The 20,714-nt window shown below is 26.8% G+C and overlaps 6 protein-coding genes across 6 annotated transcripts; 3 read left to right on the top strand and 3 right to left on the bottom strand.

Annotated features, from left to right (window-relative positions):
- Positions 1–354: 354 nt before the first annotated feature.
- Positions 355–4,722, bottom strand: DICPUDRAFT_30730 (uncharacterized protein; the record flags this gene model as incomplete). Its single annotated transcript, XM_003286239.1, has 7 exons — positions 355–767; positions 837–1,075; positions 1,133–1,769; positions 2,568–3,158; positions 3,312–3,958; positions 4,047–4,564; positions 4,633–4,722. 7 exons carry the CDS (start codon positions 4,720–4,722, stop codon positions 355–357), a joined length of 3,135 nt encoding a protein of 1,044 aa, XP_003286287.1.
- A 646-nt stretch (positions 4,723–5,368) lies between these two features.
- DICPUDRAFT_91685 (uncharacterized protein) lies at positions 5,369–7,513 on the bottom strand. Its single transcript, XM_003286238.1, has one exon. The coding sequence runs from the start codon at positions 7,392–7,394 to the stop codon at positions 5,517–5,519; it is 1,878 nt and encodes a 625-aa protein (XP_003286286.1). The 5' UTR covers positions 7,395–7,513; the 3' UTR covers positions 5,369–5,516.
- Positions 7,514–8,139: 626 nt separating this feature from the next.
- Positions 8,140–11,313, top strand: bzpE (uncharacterized protein; the record flags this gene model as incomplete). Its single annotated transcript, XM_003286258.1, has 5 exons — positions 8,140–8,575; positions 8,642–9,361; positions 9,916–10,227; positions 10,316–10,903; positions 10,973–11,313. 5 exons carry the CDS (start codon positions 8,140–8,142, stop codon positions 11,311–11,313), a joined length of 2,397 nt encoding a protein of 798 aa, XP_003286306.1.
- A 139-nt stretch (positions 11,314–11,452) lies between these two features.
- DICPUDRAFT_150253 (uncharacterized protein) lies at positions 11,453–14,284 on the top strand (the record flags this gene model as incomplete). The annotated part of the gene is made up of 2 exons (XM_003286257.1): positions 11,453–11,696; positions 11,769–14,284. The coding sequence occupies 2 exons, from the start codon at positions 11,453–11,455 to the stop codon at positions 14,282–14,284; spliced, it is 2,760 nt and encodes a 919-aa protein (XP_003286305.1).
- A 110-nt stretch (positions 14,285–14,394) lies between these two features.
- DICPUDRAFT_54169 (cytochrome P450 family protein) lies at positions 14,395–16,558 on the bottom strand. Its single transcript, XM_003286237.1, has 2 exons — positions 16,203–16,558; positions 14,395–15,985 (listed from the first exon to the last, which is right to left on the bottom strand). Exons 1-2 carry the CDS (start codon positions 16,360–16,362, stop codon positions 14,541–14,543), a joined length of 1,605 nt encoding a protein of 534 aa, XP_003286285.1. The 5' UTR covers positions 16,363–16,558; the 3' UTR covers positions 14,395–14,540.
- A 1,584-nt stretch (positions 16,559–18,142) lies between these two features.
- DICPUDRAFT_54167 (uncharacterized protein) lies at positions 18,143–19,850 on the top strand. The gene is made up of 2 exons (XM_003286256.1): positions 18,143–18,382; positions 18,455–19,850. Exons 1-2 carry the CDS (start codon positions 18,217–18,219, stop codon positions 19,792–19,794), a joined length of 1,506 nt encoding a protein of 501 aa, XP_003286304.1. The 5' UTR covers positions 18,143–18,216; the 3' UTR covers positions 19,795–19,850.
- The last annotated feature ends 864 nt before the right edge of the window (positions 19,851–20,714 follow it).

The raw sequence follows: 20,714 nt of genomic DNA, 5'->3' as shown, positions 1-20,714 counted from the left end.
AAAGATAAAGAATAAAAATAAAAAAAAGAAAAAGAAAAAGTTTAATTCTATAAAATTTAATTTTATAAAACAAAATAATTCAAACCATACACAAACAAACCACACATTCCACACACACAACACAAGGAAATACAAATAATGAAAACGTAATTTAAAAATAAATATACATACACCGCAATCTGGTGGTGGCTTTAATTTATATCTAAATTATTGATTTATTAAAAAACTTATGATAAATTAAAAAAAAAAAAATTCTAATTAAAAAAATAAAAAAAATTAAAAAATTAAAATAAAAATAAATTCCAAAAATATTAATTTTATATAACATTATATATATTATAATTTATTAAGATTTTAATGATTATTATGGTAGTAGTTTAAATTATGATGGCCACTATTATGATGTGATATTTTAATATTATTATTACTATTGTTATTTATATTGTTAAATAATTGATTTTTTGAATTATAAGCATCACCACTAATTGAAATTAATGAGTATGCTTGACCTTTTGGACCATTCTCTAAGATTAAATTGAATTCATCAATATGATAACCAATTAATGCATTACCACCCATTGCGAGAACATGGGATCTTACAATAGCATTGGCTTCTCTTAAAAAGACATGACTGAATACACCTAAACCACCTTGGTCTTTTACACTAAAAGTTTCTTTGATTAAATGAATGCTAATACGTCCTAAATATTTTTCTAATCTGCCTCCAGGTAAATGGAATAGTGGTGTAAGTTCGACATAACCCTGTTCTAGTGATCTTGAGCCTAAAAGTTCATTAATTTTCTCGTTGCTATGATAATATGGCACATTATTTGTACTATTGCCAAAAAATGAATTAATTGAATCTGTTGTTTTTTTCATTGGGGATTTTGGTGGAGACATATCGAATTGTAAATCAGCAGGAATAGCCGATGGAGATAATTGTTGATTTTGGGTTTGCGGTGGTTGTAGTTGTGATTGTGATGGTAATGTTGGTGGTGGTTGTTTTAATGCTATAGGAGCCACATTTGATGATAATTCATTGATAGAATTTAAAGGAGGTAATGTATTACCAACACTGTTATATTGTGAATTAATTGGTAATTGTGGTACCATAATAGTTGAGGGAATTGACAACTTGTTTGAAGATAAGTTCATGGGTGGTGGTAGTAATGGATTAACACTTCCAGGATTATTGTCCATCAATGGTGTTGAAATAAAGCTTGTTTCGACATCATCCATTTGAATTGTGCACATAGCGGTCAAAACAAATTGAATTTGGTCATCTTCGGGTATTTCAATGTCCATATTGATGCCACTAATGCAACAAGGTGAAAGTTCACGCAGTTTGTACATAACACTTTCATAAAGACTATTAAATATATTTGAAAGTTGGGTATTTACACTATTTGGATCTACTACATCGAATTCTACTCTTCTAATTGCTGTGATTAGTTGAACATTGGTTGTTGGCTTGGTTTGACCTGGTAATGTATCGCTATTACAAAGTGAAAAACCATCTAGTATTTCGAAATCAATAAGAGTTTTCATTTTGTCTTCGTCCAAGTTATCATCAATTTCCAAAATATAGGCTGTGGAAAGTTCATTAATGTTATCTGGTTGATATTGAGTAAAAATATCAGATTCTCCAGAACTTGTATCGAGTTGTTGATGTTGGTGATTTTGATGTCTTTTAATTACAGTTTTATTTGAATTTGGAGTAGAGAGTAACTGACTTGAAGGTATTGGAATATTGGATGATGTGGCATTTTCTTGATCTGAATATTGGTTAGATGCTTGTTGTTGCTGCTGTTGTTGTTGAAAAGCAAATTGTTGAGATTGGGTTAAATTTAAATTTGAATTTGCTGATCTCTTTCTTCTTAAATTTTTACTAGATTTCTTTAGCTGTTGTCTACGTTTATGTTCTAATGATAAACTTTCATCATCTGAATCTGTTTGTTCATAATCTGAATCTGTATAATTATTTAAATCGTCGTCTGCTGACTCATCATAATCACTTTCATCATATTCTGATGATGATTGAATGTTACGGTTAGAATCACTATTTGCTAAAATATTTTCACTTGTATTTCTTCTTTTAGTTGAGGACGTCGAAGCTGTTCTTTTGGTTCTTCTTATTGATGATGATGTATTATTGATTGTTTTAGCTCTATTTCTTCTTCTATAATGTTCGTCATCACTTGACGAAGCTTCATGTGATTTTGATACTTTTGATGATGATTTAGATTTAGATGAATTTTTAGATGATTTTGATTTTAATTTGGACGAGTTTTTTGATGTTTTTGTTTTACTTGCAATTCTTCTACTAAGACTATTGTTATCAGATTTAGATAAATCGTAAGAGCTATCGATTAAAACGTCACCTTCTTGCTGTTGATTATGATTGTGATAATTACGATGATGTTTTCTATTATCCTCACTTTCGCTTGTTGGTGCGCCAGTTGTTGTAGTTGGTGAAATTGGGCTTTTACCTCTTTTCATTGGACCTAAGTTTGTAATATAGAGATCCATCGGATCGGGTTGGAAACGAGTTGTAGAGCCTGATAGACTATTGTGATTATGTAAACTTTTTCTTTCAATTTTAGCTTGTAAATCATGAATACGACGAGACTTGTCATCAGTAATTTCAAGATTACGAGAAATTTTTAGGATTGGTGGTGATGGTAGTGGTGTAAGAAAAACAGCAGTGGCTGTGGCAATACCAATTACAAGGGTATCACTAAAGGTAATTTGAGTTTTTAAATTAAAAGCTGCATTCATACCTAAAAGTTTTAATTTATACATAATTTGATTGTGGAGATCATACTCGACAAATGGAATTGTTTCTGATAATTGAAAAGCACTAGATTCTTCGCCTTGGGATTTCTTTTTTAATTTACAGGCTCTAGCTTGAATTAATGAGCCAACCCCAGTAATTGGAATACCTGGTGGAGGTTCGATAGTTGCAAGTAAAACCTCTGGTACGTATTTCTTTCTACAAACTGCACATTTTACAGTATTGCTCTCTTCAGATTGTTTAAATGGAATATGACAAATATTACATCCTGATCTAGCCTTACGTCTTTTATTACCAAATGCTAATAAACTCTTTTTGGAATCGTATATACCACCACTTGTACCCATTTGAATGGTATCACTCTCTTCGATTGAGCCTGCTAAAGTTGTATTATTAATTCTCTTTTTAATGTTTACACTTCCACTATTTTTTTTAAATGAGCCAGGGTTAAAATCTTCGCTTGATTCAATCTCTTGTTGTCTGGTATAGTGAGTTCTGGTTCTGTTTGATGATGTACTATCCAATAAATCTAAGATTGCAGCAGTACCAGTAGCACTGAATATACAAAGATCTTCATCTTGTTGAATTGTCGTAGTTTCTGAATAACCAATAATATAATTACAACCCAATGATTTTGCATGGCTTTTAATTTCATTACGAATCTCGGTCCAATATTGATCTCTGACATCTTGAGTATTTGATTTCTTTAAAATTTTAACTGATTTGGTTGCAACTACACCACCAATATGAACAACGACATTTGATTGAAACGACTGTAATGTTAAAAGCTGAACATCAGCATGTAATGTTAATATTTTATCTCTACGTTTTCTTCTGGTTTTATTTACAATACTATTAGTTGATGATGATGAAGAAGATGATGAGCTTAAATCATAACTATTTTTTGAATCTGATGATGATGAATCTGATGAGGAGTCTGATGATGAAGAGTCTGATGATGAATCGATTGAAGACTCATTTGATGAAAAATGTTTTGGTGAATAAACTAAATCTGCCTCTGTAACTTTTCTTAATGTAACAGCAGTACCATAACCTCTTGCAACGATACCTGAATCACCTTCTAAATCAAAATGCTGTTTATAACCCAATACTGCATTACCACCCATATCAACTACCTTTTTACCCATTTGTCTACGCAATTTACTGTTTAAAAATTAACATTAAAATGTTAATAATTGTTTATGAGTATTGTTTATTATTATTATTGTTTTTAAATATATATTTTACTTACCCTGATAAAGTGTATAATAAAAATTGTCTTTCGAAATTTGATAATCTTGATGCACGAAAAGTATCAGTCCAATGGTACTCTGGATCATTTTCAACGATTAACTCTTCAACAAAGGAATGAATAGTATTAATTCTATAATTCGAAAATGGTGTTGAACTTGAAAAAAATTGAATACCATCGGATGATTCTTTGAAAGGATTATCATTTTTAAATTTTTCTAACTTTACTACAACCGATAACTCACCTCTAATACCTCGAAGTGTATCATAAATTGGAAACCATCCTGATAATTGTGAAGTTGGTGTTTCTCCATCCAATAAACCATTTAAATCAATCAATACTGAACCAATCATATCATTCTTTGATACTAAATCATAATCCCAAACCCTAATATCTAATGGTTTATCTTGAATTTCTAAATCGTTTAAAAAATCGAACCTAAAATCTTGATTCCAAATTGGATTTAATGTTTTCTTTTGAATATCTGTTTTTTGGGTTTCATTCGAACCACACCTTATCTAAATATTATATTTTATTTTGTTAATAACTTAAAAATAAATTATTTTTTTAACTATGGTATATTTACCTCTACATAAGCATCGGCCAAAGCAGAACTCCGATCCATAATTGGGAGATCTCTGGCCTCTACAATTTTAACTTTTAATATACAAGGCATTTTTTATAGTATATAATATAATTATTTCTTTATTTATTATTAGATTATAGTTTGATTTATTATTTATTTACACATTAATTTATTTTATTATTTTATTTATAAACTTATTAGTATTATTCGATTAAACAATATTATATAACCATACAATAATAGTAAAATATTTAAAAAATATTATAATTATTATAAATTAATAATATTATTAATTATAAAAAAAAAAAAAATTTTAAAAAAATTTAAAAAAAAAATAAAAAATAAAAAATTTAAAAAAAAATAAAATAATTTTGAAAAATTATCTTTATAAAGATTTTTTATCATTGTAAAAACACACACTTTTTTGAAATAAATAATAATTGATTTAAATTTGAAAAATGGTTGAATATATAAGCCAATTAATTTTTAATTTTATATTTTATATAAAATTGGTTTAATTTGAGAAGGGACTGAAATGTAATTAATTAAGGAGAATTTGGTTTTGAAAATTTTCAACTCAGTTACCAAATTTAGAAAGGTGGGTGTATTATGAGAATGGCTCATTGAATAGAGTAATCTTGATCAAATTATTTTTTCAAAACTTGAAATATCAGTGTTATGATCATTTAATAATATTTTTAATTTGTTTAATAATACACATCCTTAAAAAAAACTTGATGGAAATATAAACATTACATATTATATTTTATTTTCTTTCTTTTTTTTATATACCTAATTAAATTAATTTTTTATAAATTAAAATTATTATTTGTTTAAATTATATATTATTTATTTTTTGAAATTTTGAAATTTGAAATGTTTTTTTAATAAACTTGTTTATCTTTACAGATACAAATTCTTGAAGAATCATTTTTTGATTTTGGTAGTTTTGAAGTACAACTTAATTTGCTAAACTCTTTTGTAATAAAACAATTACGATCTTTATCTTTGATTGGATAATAAATATTTTGATCTTTTTGGTCAACAGCCTTAACAGTTGCACAATGAGTTTCCATTTCTATTTGAACTATTGTTGGATCTGTAAGTATCATCATGTCAGTTTCTTGGCAAACCCTTTTATGTTTTTCACAAAAATCTTTACAGGAGAAACCAGATTCTGCTAGGGTTATTTCCAATGTTAAATCTTTTTCCATTCTATAAAGATAGGTATTTGCTTTGGCACTTTCAACAGTGGAATCGAATTGATCTACCTTGAAATCACTGAAGAAGATTTTTGGATTACGCTTACGATGATTCTTGTCATAGAATGGTGAATAAGTTCCAACTATGAAAAGCTTTCTACCTTGGAATGTGGTTTCGATGACACCTTTGTAAATACCTCTGACTGCTCCACCATTTCCTCTACCAATCATTTGAAGCTTACTGATTATATTGTCCCATTTTGGGTCTTCATTTGATTTAGAACCAAGGTACATCAAGAAGGAATTTGTTGTTGAGAAAAGCATTGGAATTGATAAAAGAGAGTCTAGTTCAATTGATCTGTGGATTTTTTCTTTTAATTCGCTATCGTATTCAAATGATAAATATTTACTGATATCGATATACCAAGTATGGACCAATACATTCTTTGGTAAATAGAAATTATAGTTTGCCCAGCCATCACCTACTTGCAAGTCATTGAACAATGAATTGTAGTCACGTTCTAATATAGGAGCATGATGAGAACGTGGGATCTCTGGATAAATAGATGAATCGCTTTTACCAAATGCACTTTGAATTACGACATCCCAAGGCAATGAGGTTTCAGTTTTCCACTTTGGTTCAATCTTTCTCTTGTAAACCTTTTGACTAGTTAAGAAACCTAAACCACCAAAATGTTCTTGACGACGGAAACTAAATTTGTTGTCGATGGATGATTGGAGATTATCAACATTCCATTTAAAGCCATTATCGTTCCAGGCAGAGATTGAAAAGATAGATGGATCATAATCCATGAGTTTACTGAGATGTTTAAAGTATTGTAATGAGTCAGGTGCCATTATTAAATCATCCTCCAAGAAAATAACCTTGTCTAAAGTCTTGTTATTGAAAACAAAACTGAAAACTTCCTTATAATGAGAATTCATATAGTATTGTTTTTCTTCGTTAGTTTTGGCAGCAACTTTACCATCAGAAGCTTGTTTTGGTACAGTATTTACATATTTTGACAATCTATGATAATTTGTAATGTTGTGCTCTTTGATAATAGAAGATACATCTAAGGAACCATCATCGAATACATAGATTTTGTGGATGTTTGCATTACAGTTGTCAATGAGGTTGTGTAATAAACGGTTTAAGTGCTTTGGACGATTTGATGAAATAATTGCTATATCTGGATGGTCATAGATCTTATCTATATTTACTACATATTCACCATTGTTGTTCATTTTAAACTTTCTGACTCTATCACTGAAGGGTCTGATTTCATCGTGCCATTTAACTTTGTAGAGGTCTTGATCGATGGTTGCATTTTTTAACATCATATTATACTTTATATTTCTTGTTAATTGTGAATCACTCCATGAGTCTTTTGATGATGCCTTCTTACTATTTGATTTAGTGCTGGCTTTGATATAATAAGATGGTGACGATTCAGTTTGAAGTATATAATAAAATATAAAAAATATAAATAAAATGGCTATTAATATTTTTTTTTTATTAATATTATTTTTATTATTATTATAAATATTATTTAACATTTTTTTTTTTAGATTTAAAATTTAAAAAAAAAAATATGATGTTTTTTTATTTTTATTATTTATAATTGTAACTATATTTTTAAAAATATTATTATTATTAAAGAAAAAAATAGTATGAATGATGGAGTTTTGTGAAATGAAAATAATAACATAAAAAAAAATATACTAATTAAATTGTAAAAAATAAAAAAAATATATATAATTATTTAATAAATAATTTGAAATTAGAAACATGTTGTATATATTTAACCCCCCATTATATTAAAAAAAAAAAAATATTATGTATTCACATTTCTTGCCCACTCAAACACACAACACACAAATACAACTTATTATGAAAAAATTTATTTATATTTTTTTTGAATAAAAATGGAAATTATTAATTTGTTAAAAAAAAATCATTTTGATTTGATCATTTATTAATATTAAAATTATATTTATAAATGCTATTTTTAAAAAATAAAAAAAAAGGTATTTTAATTCACATAATACACCCACCTAATTATTATTTTTTTAATTTTAAAAAAAAAATAAAAATAAAAATAAAAATAAAATAAAAAAAATTAAAATTAATTTTTTTTTTTTTTTTAAATTTATTTTCTTTTTTTTTAGTTTAGTTTTAAAAAACCTTTTAATCCAAAAATACAAAGATATTTATATTTTTAATGAAAATTATATTTATATAATAATAATAAAAACAATTCATTTTTTTTTTTTTACTTTTTTTTTTAAAAGAAACAATAAAATGAATTCAGATCTTACCTATCAACAAATTCAACAATTACATTTATTGCTTCAACAGCAACAACAACAATTACAACAACAAATACCAATACCAACACAATTAGCTAATAGTAGCGCAACAGTAACCAACAATCCACCAGCACAACCTTCCCCAGCACCAGCTAAAGGAAGTAAATCAAAACAGAGCGCCACTGCTACAAACAATGATAATAATACAAACTCAAACACAGCTGCCCCAACACAAAAATTTCCAACAAGAAAATATAAAAAACAAAAAGATAAATTAGCTGAGTTTGGTATAGATATTGAACTTTCTAAAAAACCAGCTGCACCAACAAAGAAAAAAGGTGCAAAACCAAAAGCAAATACAAAAAATGCCGAACCTGAAACCCCCACCGAATCAAAGAAAAGAAAAAATCAAGAACTTTTAGATTATTGTATGTATATAATAATAACATTAATTAATAAAAAATACTAATTTAACTTTTAATTTTAAAAATTAGCTGATGAAGAATACTCAGATAGTGACCAAGAGCATGACGATGACGATGAAAATGAAGATGGAGGCAATGGAGAAAATAAAAAAAATCGTAGATTATTAAAAAATAGAGAAGCAGCTCAGTTATTTAGACAAAGACAAAAGGAATATATCAGTAGTTTAGAATCAAAAGCTTCAACTTTAGAGGCTTCAAATAGCACTGCCCTTTCAAAGGTATCACATTTAACAGAAGAAAACCAATTAATGAAAGATAAAGTTAAATATTTAAAAAATTTTGTAAAACAGGCAGTTTCAATTTCTCTGCCAATGAGTGTAGTAAATCAAGATAATATAAATAATTTAAAAAACAATTTAATAAATCTAAATAATACCAATAATACCAATAACAATAACAATACCAATAATATGAATAATAACAATCAAAATATTAATATAAATAGCGAACCAATGGAAACTACTTCACCTCAAAACGAAAATATCCAGCACAGTAATGAAACAATCCCAATAGCCACAACCGCCGATCCAAATACAATTTCAACTTCTAATCCGATCACAAACCCAACCAATAGCAACAATACAGATATAAATAACTACAACTTAAATGATATAATATTAAGCGGCTTAGCTCAAAGTGTAAATAGTAATAGTTTAAATAATAATAATGGCAGCAACAATAACAATGGTTTAAATAGCAGTAATTTTAATTTTGGTTTAAATAATAGTAGTATTTTCAATTTACCCCCCGATTAAATTTAAAAATAAAAATAATATATATTTTTTGTCTTCAAAAAAAAAAAAAAATTAAAAAATAACTTATGTGGCAAGCTCCGATGATTATTTGATATATTTGAAAAAAAAAAAAAATTATTAAAGATATTTATTTTTGAGAAAAAAAAAAAAAATGGAAGTTTCCCCATTTCTCAAAGTGTGTGGATATTTTATGATTTATTCAACCCATGTTAACTTTATTGAGCTATCTTTTATTTATAATTAATAAAATAATAAAATCAAAATTACAAAAAAAAAAAAAATAAATTCAATAGAATCTTTTATAACCCCAAAATAAAAAATTAGAAAAATATAAAGCTTTTTTTTTTTGGGATTTTTTTATTGTAAATTTTTTTTTTTTTATAAATTATATTAAATATATAAATATAAATATATATTAATATATATATATGTATTTTTTCTTTTTTTTTAAATTATAAAAAAAAATGAAATTTTTTCTTTTTTTGATTTTATTAAAATTTTTATTATTTAATTTATTTTCTATTCAAGGTGTATACTGTCAAATCTCACAATCAAATCAAAATGTAAAAATATATGTTGACCCAAATAATGTGTACGAAAGGTATGGTGATGCTGACAATGGTTTTTCAATTTGTGAATTTAATGTGAAAATTATTGTAACCAATATACAAACTCCAAACTTAGAGAATGCCTTCTCATTTAATCAAATTGATAGAGTAAACTATGAAATCTTTATAAATAAAAGTGCGACATCACAAATAAGTCCATATACATTTACTATTAGAGATTATAACAACCAAGTTATTTCAACTGATTTTACTGTAAATCTAAAATGTGAAAGTAAATATTATGATAAATATATTTAATTATAAAAATATATTTATATCACTTTTTATTAATAAAATATTTTTATTTTTATAAAAACTAGTATTAAATGGTAATTCGCTTACTGTAAAAACAATAGGTGATGCTCCTGTACAATACGGTTATAATAGTTATTATTTTTATTTATCTGTTAAAAATTTAAAATATTCAACACAAAGTTTAAATCTATCAACAACCAACGATGTATCTATCAGCTCAATAAAAATAAGTAAAGAAATTCACTGTATTCAAATTTATGCTAGTAATGCCTTAAATTTACTTAATGTTAGTATTGGCATTAATGTAAATTTCCCCAATAAAACGTTTTCATTTTTTTTGAAACCAATTTATATGACCCCAGTTGATCATACCCTCAGTGTTTGGAACAATAAATATTTTGGATATAATCAAAAGGGTTATAACTTTTCACCCCTTATAACTCTGATCTCAACTATAGATGAAGGATCCCCCTATCTAGCTTGGGGATTAAAAGAATCTTCTAGTTCAAGGTATGGTTTACTTAAAATGATTGGTCCAAACAACTATATTTTAGCATTAACCCAATTTGCAAATCTACAGTATCAATACGATATAATATATAACACTGGAAACACATTGAAAACCATAAGCTTTCCCTCTTCGTGTGAAAACAGTAAATATTTTATTTTCCTCTTTAAATTTTTTTTATTTTACTTATATATTATTTCTTTTTTGCTTTTAGAATTTCAAAATAATCAACTTCCAAATGCTCAACTTATCATGTCTCCTACAACAACTAAAACACAATCATTATGGTTTCAAACTACAAACATTATTTATCAAATCCAAAATGCCCCATTTTCAATTTCATTCTATTCTTTTAGTTATATATTTGAATTTCCCTTTGGCTATATAAAGGGTTCAAATCCTTCATTTAGCTATAGGGCTACATTTTTTTCAAAACCCTCAATTACAAACAATGATAATAATAAATTTAAAGTGAACGAATACCCAATAGGTGCTATAAAAGAATACCAAAATCCAAATACAGATATTGAAACAGGTAAATATACTTTATTTTAAAAACCATTTTAAATACTATTAAATGTTCTAATATTAGAAAATTTTCAAAGATAATTCCCCCCCTACAGTAACACTGTTTGAACTAAAACATATTTCTGGCTTTAACTATTTGTTAAGGATAGGGGCATCTGATAACACAATGGTATATAGATTCTCCTATTCAAAAAAATCCAAAACAATAATTCTTGGCTATGAAGGTCTAGTTAGTGGTAGTACCCAGAACGGTATATTCGAATATATTGTTGATCTTGGACATCCTCTTAAAACTTTTAACATCCATGACCCTTTTAATAATGTGCTTTCACTTTCTGCGGGGTCTTTACTCTATAAAGATTCAAATGACAATCCTGTATTCTTTAACTGGCCTGTTTTAAATATAGATTGTAGGTATTTTAAAAAAGCAACAATTATATAAACCTAAAAAGCGACCATATAACTAACCAATTATTTTATAGTGGATATTGAAAATGTGACCATTTTAAAAAATGACATTGATATTCTCAATAAAGAATGCTATAATACAATTTATTTTAACTCAAGTACCATACCACATGACTATCCATTAGTATTTAATTTATTGGATCCAGTTTCACAAGAAGATTTAGATGAAGGTATAATTGACCCATTACCAATTAGATGGAGTGAACAATTAAAACTATTTTATTGTGATTTTATTGTTCCAAAGAATACTGGACCCAAAACAATTCCCTATCAAATCTCATCACCCTTTAATTTGATAACCAATGAAGCCTTTACGCCTTTAAGAGTATCAAAAACTAGGTTCGATAACGATGGCCCACTTATTACATCACTTTCAAATACGACAAATTATAATAGTTCTACTATTGGTTGGAGAATGGAAATTATTGATTTTGGTAATGGCTTTAGCAAAGGTTATATTAAAGCAGTCGGATCATTTGACTCTTCCATTCTAACTGTCAACTTTACGTCTGCAAATGTAAGCACCACATCTGGTCAAGGCACAATCTATGATGGTGAATATAACCTTATACTCGATATCGATGTTAATAAACCATGTAAAACCCAACTATATACGATTGAGTATATTTACTTAGAAGATACGAATAAAAGGTTCTCTGTATATTCAAGATTTGATAAATCTTTTAAGCAAGAGAAAGATCCACTAAGATATGTTTCAGACTCGATTCCATCTGTAATAAGTACAAACTCGGTATGCAAAACCACTATAAGTGATGAGTCTCCACCACGTATGTCATCTTTTTCCATAACTTCCCAGGAATTAGATGTTGGTTCTTTTTCATATAGATTTGTCAACATCACCATTATTGCTGAAGATGATGAAAGTGGCATATTGTATTCACAACGACCAAAAGCCTATATAACAGCCTCAGATATGCAAACTATTATGTATGATTCTGAAATACAAGCTTTTTCTTTGAATAAGGGAACCTATTTATTTCAAATCGAAATTCCAGTTGGTTTTGGCTATCCAGACCCTTTATTGGTTTCTATTTATGGTATTATTAACACTGCTGGTTTTTATACCGGTTATTCAAATGATGACCCAGATTTTATTAAATCCACCATAATATCAACCTCTTTATCGGGTAACTCGGTACTCTTAGGCTACGAACCATTATATTACTATTCGAAATCAAATATTATTATCTATGGTAGACTTTTAAGTGATACAGACTTGGTTGTAATAGCTTATTCAAATGGTACCAAAAGAGGATATTCCCCTGTCCCCATAGGTCAATCCATTTTATCAATACCAAGAGATGATTTTGAAATTGTTGGCCCCTTTGATATTACAGCTTTTTCCAAATCACATGCTACCAATACACTCAGAGTCAATCCTATATACTATGAAAAATATTCAGATCCAAAGCCAACCTCAACACCAATTCCAACTAACAAGCCACAAAGGTGCCTAGGCTCACCATTATGCGGTGGTGCAGATCATGGAACCTGTATCGAAAATCAAGGATGTGTATGTAACTCACCTTGGATTGGCATCGACTGTTTATCACAAGTTATTATTATTCCACCTCCAAAAGTAAACAATACTGATCCAACTATCGAAATACCAATTACTGATGGCGGCAATAGTGGGGAAACTAATACCACAACAATTTTTTACAAATCTTTAATTTCCTTAGTATCACTTAGGGAAATTTCAATAAATAATACCCCAGTGGAAGGTAAAACATTTAGATTTGAAAAATGGACATTTAAATCAATTGACTCTTTCACCAACCAATACCATACAACAATTTCAGTTTCAAGCACACAAACTACAAACGTTACAGTAACACTAAAATGGTATGAAAATGAAACCATAGTAGAGTTTGCGAATCAAAATTTAAAAATGAATCCTTCATCAATTAAATATACAATCGAAATTCAAAACTTTCCTTTTGAAAGCTCTTTAAATAGCTTACAACTAATTATGCAAGCATCCTTTTTATCCAATAAAATACAAGATACATGTTCAGCAAAAGAATTTGGTGACACTACTTCAGGTGACAATTCAAACTATTTAAAAATTCAGATCGAAAATAAATCATTATATGGTAGATTTATCAAGAGATGTATAACCGATGATGCTTCAAATATCTTTTTATTAGAAAACCAATTATTAGATTCTGAAATGAATGCTGTCGAAAGCCCTAATCAAATTCAAACTTATATTGGTATAAAAATGCCTTGGTTTGAGCATTACTCAATTATCGATCCAGATTTCTCGGTGTTAGTAAACAGTGATTCAGCATCCTCATTATCAAACTCTAATTGCAGCTCAAAGGATTCAAAACTATCAACGATCAAAATTGTTGGGATTGTGATTGGTTGTGTTGCTTTTGTATGCATAGTTTCTGTGGCTATTATTTATTCAATACAACTAAAGAAAAAAGAATCTAGATTCATTAAAAAAGTTGATGTAAGATTAAAAAGTTATAACAGTGAAATTTCAAAAACAAACGAATAAAATAAAATAAAATAAAATAAAATAAAATAAAATAAAATAAAATAAAATAAAATAAAATAAAATAAAATAAAATAAAATATATGATCTATGTATTATAGTTTGTTTTTTTTGTAGTTTTTAAAAAAAATTTAATTTTTTTTTTATTTTTTTTTATATTTATTTTTTATTTTTTATTTTTTAGAAAATTAAATATTTTAGATTTCTAAATAACTTTCTAAATTAAATAGAATGTGTTGTGTTTCTATAATTATGTAATTTAACATTTGAAGTAATCTTTACCTCTGATGCTGGCATTGCAACCATCTTTTGGGAAGATAGTTGGACCAAAAATGATTTCATCACCACCTGGAGTTTTGTTGTGTTCCCATTCAGCAGACATGGCTAATTTGGTTAAAAAGACTTCGATTTGATTTTTAGCTAATTCTTTACCAATACAGAAATGTGGACCAGCACCGAAAACTAAATAATTTTTAGCACAGGTAATTTCTTCTTTACGTTCAGCGTTGAAACGTTCTGGGTCGAAATTTTGTGGGTTCTTGAAACCACCTTCTTGGAAGTGAGATGACCAGATGGATGGAAGGATCATAGTACCTTTTGGAACAAATACATTGTCACCAATGACGATATCTTCAATATTTTCATGTGGAACCATAACAGCTGGTGGACGGAAACGGAGGATTTCATTGACGACCATACGAGTGTAGTTGGCTTGTCTCATGGTATCTAAGTTTAATGGTTCATCAGTCTTACGAAGAGCTTTTTGTTCGGCTCTAACTCTGGCGAGAACATCTGGGTGGTTGGCCATTAAGTGGATAGTCCAAACTAATGATGAAGTAAGAGCATCTTGTGAGGCAAACATGAAACTTAAAAGAGTGAAAATAATAGTATCGTTTGAAAGTTCGTCACGTTCTTCTTCTGGGCAGTTAAGGAAATGTTCGACCCATAAATCAATAAGTGATTGGCATTCTTCACCAGCTGACATTCTTTTACGTGAGTTTTCAATGATAATAGTGAAAAGTTCAACTAAACGGACACGAGCATTAATGGCTTTACGGAGAGTGGTACCTGGTAAATCGATTGGGAGACAGAGGAAACCTTCATTCATTAAGAAAAAGTTTTTAGCAATTTCTTCACGAATTTCGACTGGAGTGTTATTACCTACAAAGACACCAGTTGAAACGGCCATATTGAGATCACGACATACATTACGGGCATTGATATCTTTGCCTTCTTTGATCCATTGATTGATGTGTTCAGTGGCGATTTTTTCTTGAATTGGGAGATATGATGAAAGAGCACGAATAGTGAATAATGGTAATAATTGTTTACGTAATTGTTTGTGGGCAGCACCTTCAATGAATGGAATAGCTTTTTCAGTTAAAATCTTTTTAGCACCAAGTGAAAGGAATAATTTGGCATTTTCTTCTTTGAAAACTTGACGATTGATCTCGGCATCAGTAACGAAAAGAACAAATTTATTTAAAATTGAAGTCCATGAAACTGCTCCATATTTTTCTTGTTTTTCATAAAATGAGAATGGAGTGAAAATCAATTGGAAAAGCATACCAAAGAATGGTGGAACAAAACTTGGGCCTGGGATACTACCTTTTTTTTGATTAATAGTATATTGTTGTTGTAAAGCAATAGTAGCTAAAACAACGACAACACCAATTAAAACTTGTTTTAATGTAAATTTGCTAACTGTGCGATTTAAAAAAAAAAAAAAAAATTTATATTAATATTTAAAAAAAATAAAAATATATAATTTTCGATTGGTTATGAAAGAAAATAAAGATAAATGGAATTGTATAATTGAAATTTCTATTAAATATTCAATTGTAAATATCTTTTTTTTTTTTTTTTTTTTTTAAAACTTTTTTTTTTTTTTTTTTTTTGGTATTGAAGATTGATTACTTACCAGCAGCAATTAATTTTTGAGTAGTGCATTGTAAACCTGAACATTTAACTTGAGCAGTTTGAGTAGTTTGGGTATTAACTTTAGCAGTAGCTTCTGAAACAAAGACTGCAACAGCAGCTAATAAAACAAATACAAGAATGAATTTGGTTGATGTTTTCATTTTTTATTTATATAAATAATAATTTTTTTTTTTTTTTTTAAAATTAATTTTCTAAAATTAAATTTCTTTTGGTTTGACACAAAATTGAAAATCTAATTTAAAGAAAATATTTGATTTGATTGGAAATTAAAAAAAAAAATAAAATAAAAATACAATTTATTATTATTTGTATTTGGTTATTATTTCTATAGACACGATTAATAATTTAGTGAACAAAAAAAAAAAAAAAAAAAAATTTTTAAAAAAAAAAAATAATCAATTTTTTTTCGAAAAAAAAATTAATAAAAAAAAAATTTAAATAAAAATTTTTTTTTTTTTTTTTTGCGCAATCACGCCAGTTCAAAAAAAATAGTGATAAAATTTTATTATTCCTTCCAATTTGGAATCTAATTCAAAATTCTTCTTATTATAAAATTATAGTTTTAGACCTACAATAATCATTAGTTTTTTTTTATTTGGATAAAATTTTATTTAAATTTATATATTATAATAAAAAATAATAAAAAAAATGGGTAACATTTTTTTTTTTATTTTTTTTTTCCCCAAAATGTTTTATTAATCATTTACTAATTTTATTTAAATATTTTTGGGCGGTTGGTATTTTTGAAGTCGATTTTCAATATCTTTTTTAATGGTTTCTAATCAATACATTTGTTTCATAGAGTTAAAAATTTTGTTTGATTTTATATTTTAAACTCTGTTAAATCTTCAATAATATCTTGAATAATAGTTTGAAAAAAATAAAATTTTATTATTTTAATTTTAAAATAATAAAATTTTTTTTATATATTGGGGGTTTAAAATAATATCTTGCCTGTTGTGGTTATTTAAATGGAATAATTTATATTTTTTTGGATTTGCTCTTCATTATTTAGTTATTGGATTTAATTCATATACTATTATTATATAGTATACCGAGTTATTATTATTATTATTATTATTATTATCTTTTATTAATTTATTATTTTTAAAATAATAATTTATTCTAAACCAAAAATCCCAATCCTCCCATCCAAACCATAAAGAGTAGCCCAATAGTAAATATTTCCAAAACATAGTACTACAAGTAAAGCCTTGTTTTAGGCTAGTTTATTTAAATCCCATATCGGAATTTACCAAGTCTCAACTTTATTTATATTCCCTATTTTCGGGGTTTATTTGTCATTAGGCCAAGCACCAGGAGAAAGTGAAACAACTGTATTTTTTATTATTTTCTTAAAATTTAGAGGCTTTTTTTTACACACTAGTTTTATTTTTTATTAATTTAATGTTACAATCTCTTTTTGCTTAAATTTCTCTCATTCCACGGAGGTGAAGCTTTCTTTTAATAATAAACATTGTTATCAAAATTTAAGTAAAATATATAAAAAACAAAAAAAAAAATTTTAAATTTAAAAAATATGTAATATTAATAACTTTTTTTATTGCATAAAAGAAGGTTGTTATGATAATCAAACCCCTTTTATTTTTATTTTTTTTTGAGATGTTATTATTTTAACAATTAATTATATCTCAAAACATATATTTATAGGTAAATAAACATAATCATACATTTAGTTTTATAGAAATAAAATAATAATTTAAAAAAAAAAAAAAAAAAAAAAAAAAAAAAATTAAAAAAAAAACTGAAACTAAAAAAAACCTAAAAAAAAATCTTTTGGATTACGAAAAACCAAGAGATTATTATGATAATAATGAAAAAGTAATAAAACTTTTTTTTTTTATTTAAAAAATTATTTTTGTTTTAATTTTTTTTTTAAATTTTTTTTCCAATTTGAATTAATTTTTAAAATTTTCTTTTTTTTTTCATTTTTTTCAAAATTATTTAATTTAATAATTACAACAGAAAAAAAAATGGTTCACAAAAGAAATGAAGGCAAGGATGATTGCTGCGAAAAAACACATCATGACAGTCAATACTCTCCAGGTTACTATTGGTTAGGTAATGATACTTTAAAAGTACCATTAGTACTCCATAAAGAAAACAGAGAAAGATTAGTATCAAGAATGTTAACCAATCGTAAGTTTAACTTTTTTTCAATAATACCTACATTATTTTTAAAAATACTAATAGATTATTATTATTTTATAGATAAAGATACAATTGAAAAGAATTCATTTATTTTATTAGAAGGTGGTAAAGATGAAATGTCATATGATACTGACCACGAACCATTATTCAAACAAGAAAGATACTTCTTTTGGACATTTGGATGTGAAATTCCAGGTTGTTATGGTTTAGTTGGATTGGATGATAAAGCAACCTCTGTTTTAGCCATTCCAAAGTTACCAGCAGACTATGCCACATGGATGGGTGAAATTCACAGCAAGGAATATTATAAATCCATCTTTTTAGTAGATCATGTCATCTATACTGAAGATTTACAAGATTACCTCAAGGGCAATAATGCATCAACTCTTTACACCATTTTAGGTTTGAATACCGATAGTGGAGCAACATTCAAAGAACCAGAATTCCCAGGTATGAAAGAAAACTTCAAAGTAAACAATAGCGTTCTTTTCCCAGAGATTGCTGAATGCAGAGTCATTAAAACTCCAAAAGAAGTCGAAGTTATTCGTTATGCAGTCGACGCATCAGTATCTGCTCACAAACACGTCATGCGTACTGTTAAAGTAGGAATGAAAGAATATGAATGTGAAAGTGAATTCGTTCATCATGCATATAAAAACTGGGGTTGTAGAAATGTAGGTTACACCTGTATTTGTGCTGCCAATAAAAACTCTGCCGTACTTCACTATGGTCACGCTGGTGAACCAAATGCATCAACCATCAGCGAACATGGCTTCTGTCTCTTTGATATGGGTGCCGAATATCATTCATACACCGCCGATATCACCTGTTCATTCCCAGCCACCGGTAAATTCTCTCCAGAGCAACGTGTTATCTATAATGCTGTATTAGATGCATCCGTAGCCGTCATCCAAGCAATGAGACCAGGTGTCAATTGGATCGATATGCACAAATTAGCCGAACGTTGTATTTTAGAAGCTCTCTTAAAAGCAAATATCCTCAAAGGTGACTTACTCGATTTAGTTAAAAATGGTATTGGCTCTGTATTTTTCCCACATGGTTTAGGTCATTTCCTTGGTCTCAATACTCACGATGTTGGTGGTTTTGTCGGTGATTGCAAACCAAAAACAAACTCACTCAGAACCACTCGTGATCTTAAAGCCAACATGGTCATCACCGTCGAACCAGGTTGTTATTTCATTAAACATCTCTTAACTCAAGCCTTAGCCGATCCAATCAAAGTTCAATTCTTTAATCAACAAGAATTACAAAAGTATGTTAATATTGGTGGTGTTCGTATCGAAGATGATGTTTTAGTAACTGAAAATGGTTGTGAAAATCTTTCAAAAGATTTACCAAGAACATGTGAAGAAATTGAAGAATTTATGAAAAAATATTAAATTATCCACATTTTATTATTTTTCCAAGATTTAAATAAAAAGAAAAATTACATTTTAAAAAAAAAAAAAAAACAAATAGGATCAAATTTTTTTTTCCACACCAAATATTTATAAATTAATTTTCAAAAAAAAATTTACATTTATTACTTTTAAATTAATTAGAAATAGCGCAACATGGGGTCATTATAAATCAATTAACAATTTATATTAAAAAAAAAAAAGTAAAAATGTGATTGTGTGTGTGTGTGTTTGTGTGTGGAATTTAATTTATATTACTCCTTATTTATTCAATATTTAAAATTATTAATTTTTGCATAAATGAGCATTTAAAAATTTAAATTTTAAAAAAAAAAAATTAAAAAAAAATAATAAAAAAAAATAATTTTTCACTTTTAACAAAAAAACAATAATGATGCGACTTAGAACCACAGTGATATAATGTTATGAATTTAATTTATAATTTTTTTTATTTTTTTTTTTATTTCTTTTTTTTTTTATTTTTTTTTTTATTATTTTTTTTACAAAAGAAAAATTATTTAAATTTTAAGTTATCTAAATTAAATAACAATAAATATATAATTTAATTACTATTATTTATATATATATATATATTTATTTATTTATTTGTTTTTTTTTTTTAATTTAATTTTTTTTTTTTTTTTAAAACTCGTAATTTTGTTTTAGGTAATTATTTAATTAATCATCATTATTATTATATATAATATATTTTTTTTTTTTTTTTTGTGGGTTGTTTATACAATATTTTATAAAATAAATCGATAGGAAAACCCCACCCCAAATTACTCATTGTTTTTATTATTTTTGGGTTATTTTTTTTATTTAGGTTGTTGTCATTATATGTTTATATATACGTAGCCAATAATAAAAATAAAAATAGAGAGATGTATACACATAGTACA

The sequence above is a fragment of the Dictyostelium purpureum genome, assembly GCF_000190715.1.
Source record: "Dictyostelium purpureum unplaced genomic scaffold DICPUscaffold_66, whole genome shotgun sequence".
Lineage (NCBI taxonomy): Eukaryota > Evosea > Eumycetozoa > Dictyosteliales > Dictyosteliaceae > Dictyostelium > Dictyostelium purpureum.
The sequence above is the reverse complement of the archived record's forward strand: the minus strand, read 5'-3'. Positions and strand labels throughout refer to the sequence as shown.

Bases quoted from the DNA above. Each gene is read 5' to 3' on its own strand.
- DICPUDRAFT_54167 (XM_003286256.1), top strand. From the start codon at position 18,217: ATGGTTCACAAAAGAAATGAAGGCAAGGATGATTGCTGCGAAAAAACA. The intron at 18,383-18,454 runs GTAAGTTTAACT...ATTATTTTATAG, and splicing joins ATCAAGAATGTTAACCAATC to ATAAAGATACAATTGAAAAG.
- DICPUDRAFT_91685 (XM_003286238.1), bottom strand. From the start codon at position 7,394: ATGTTAAATAATATTTATAATAATAATAAAAATAATATTAATAAAAAA.
- DICPUDRAFT_54169 (XM_003286237.1), bottom strand. From the start codon at position 16,362: ATGAAAACATCAACCAAATTCATTCTTGTATTTGTTTTATTAGCTGCT. The intron at 15,986-16,202 runs GTAAGTAATCAA...TAAATCGCACAG, and splicing joins TCAAAAATTAATTGCTGCTG to TTAGCAAATTTACATTAAAA.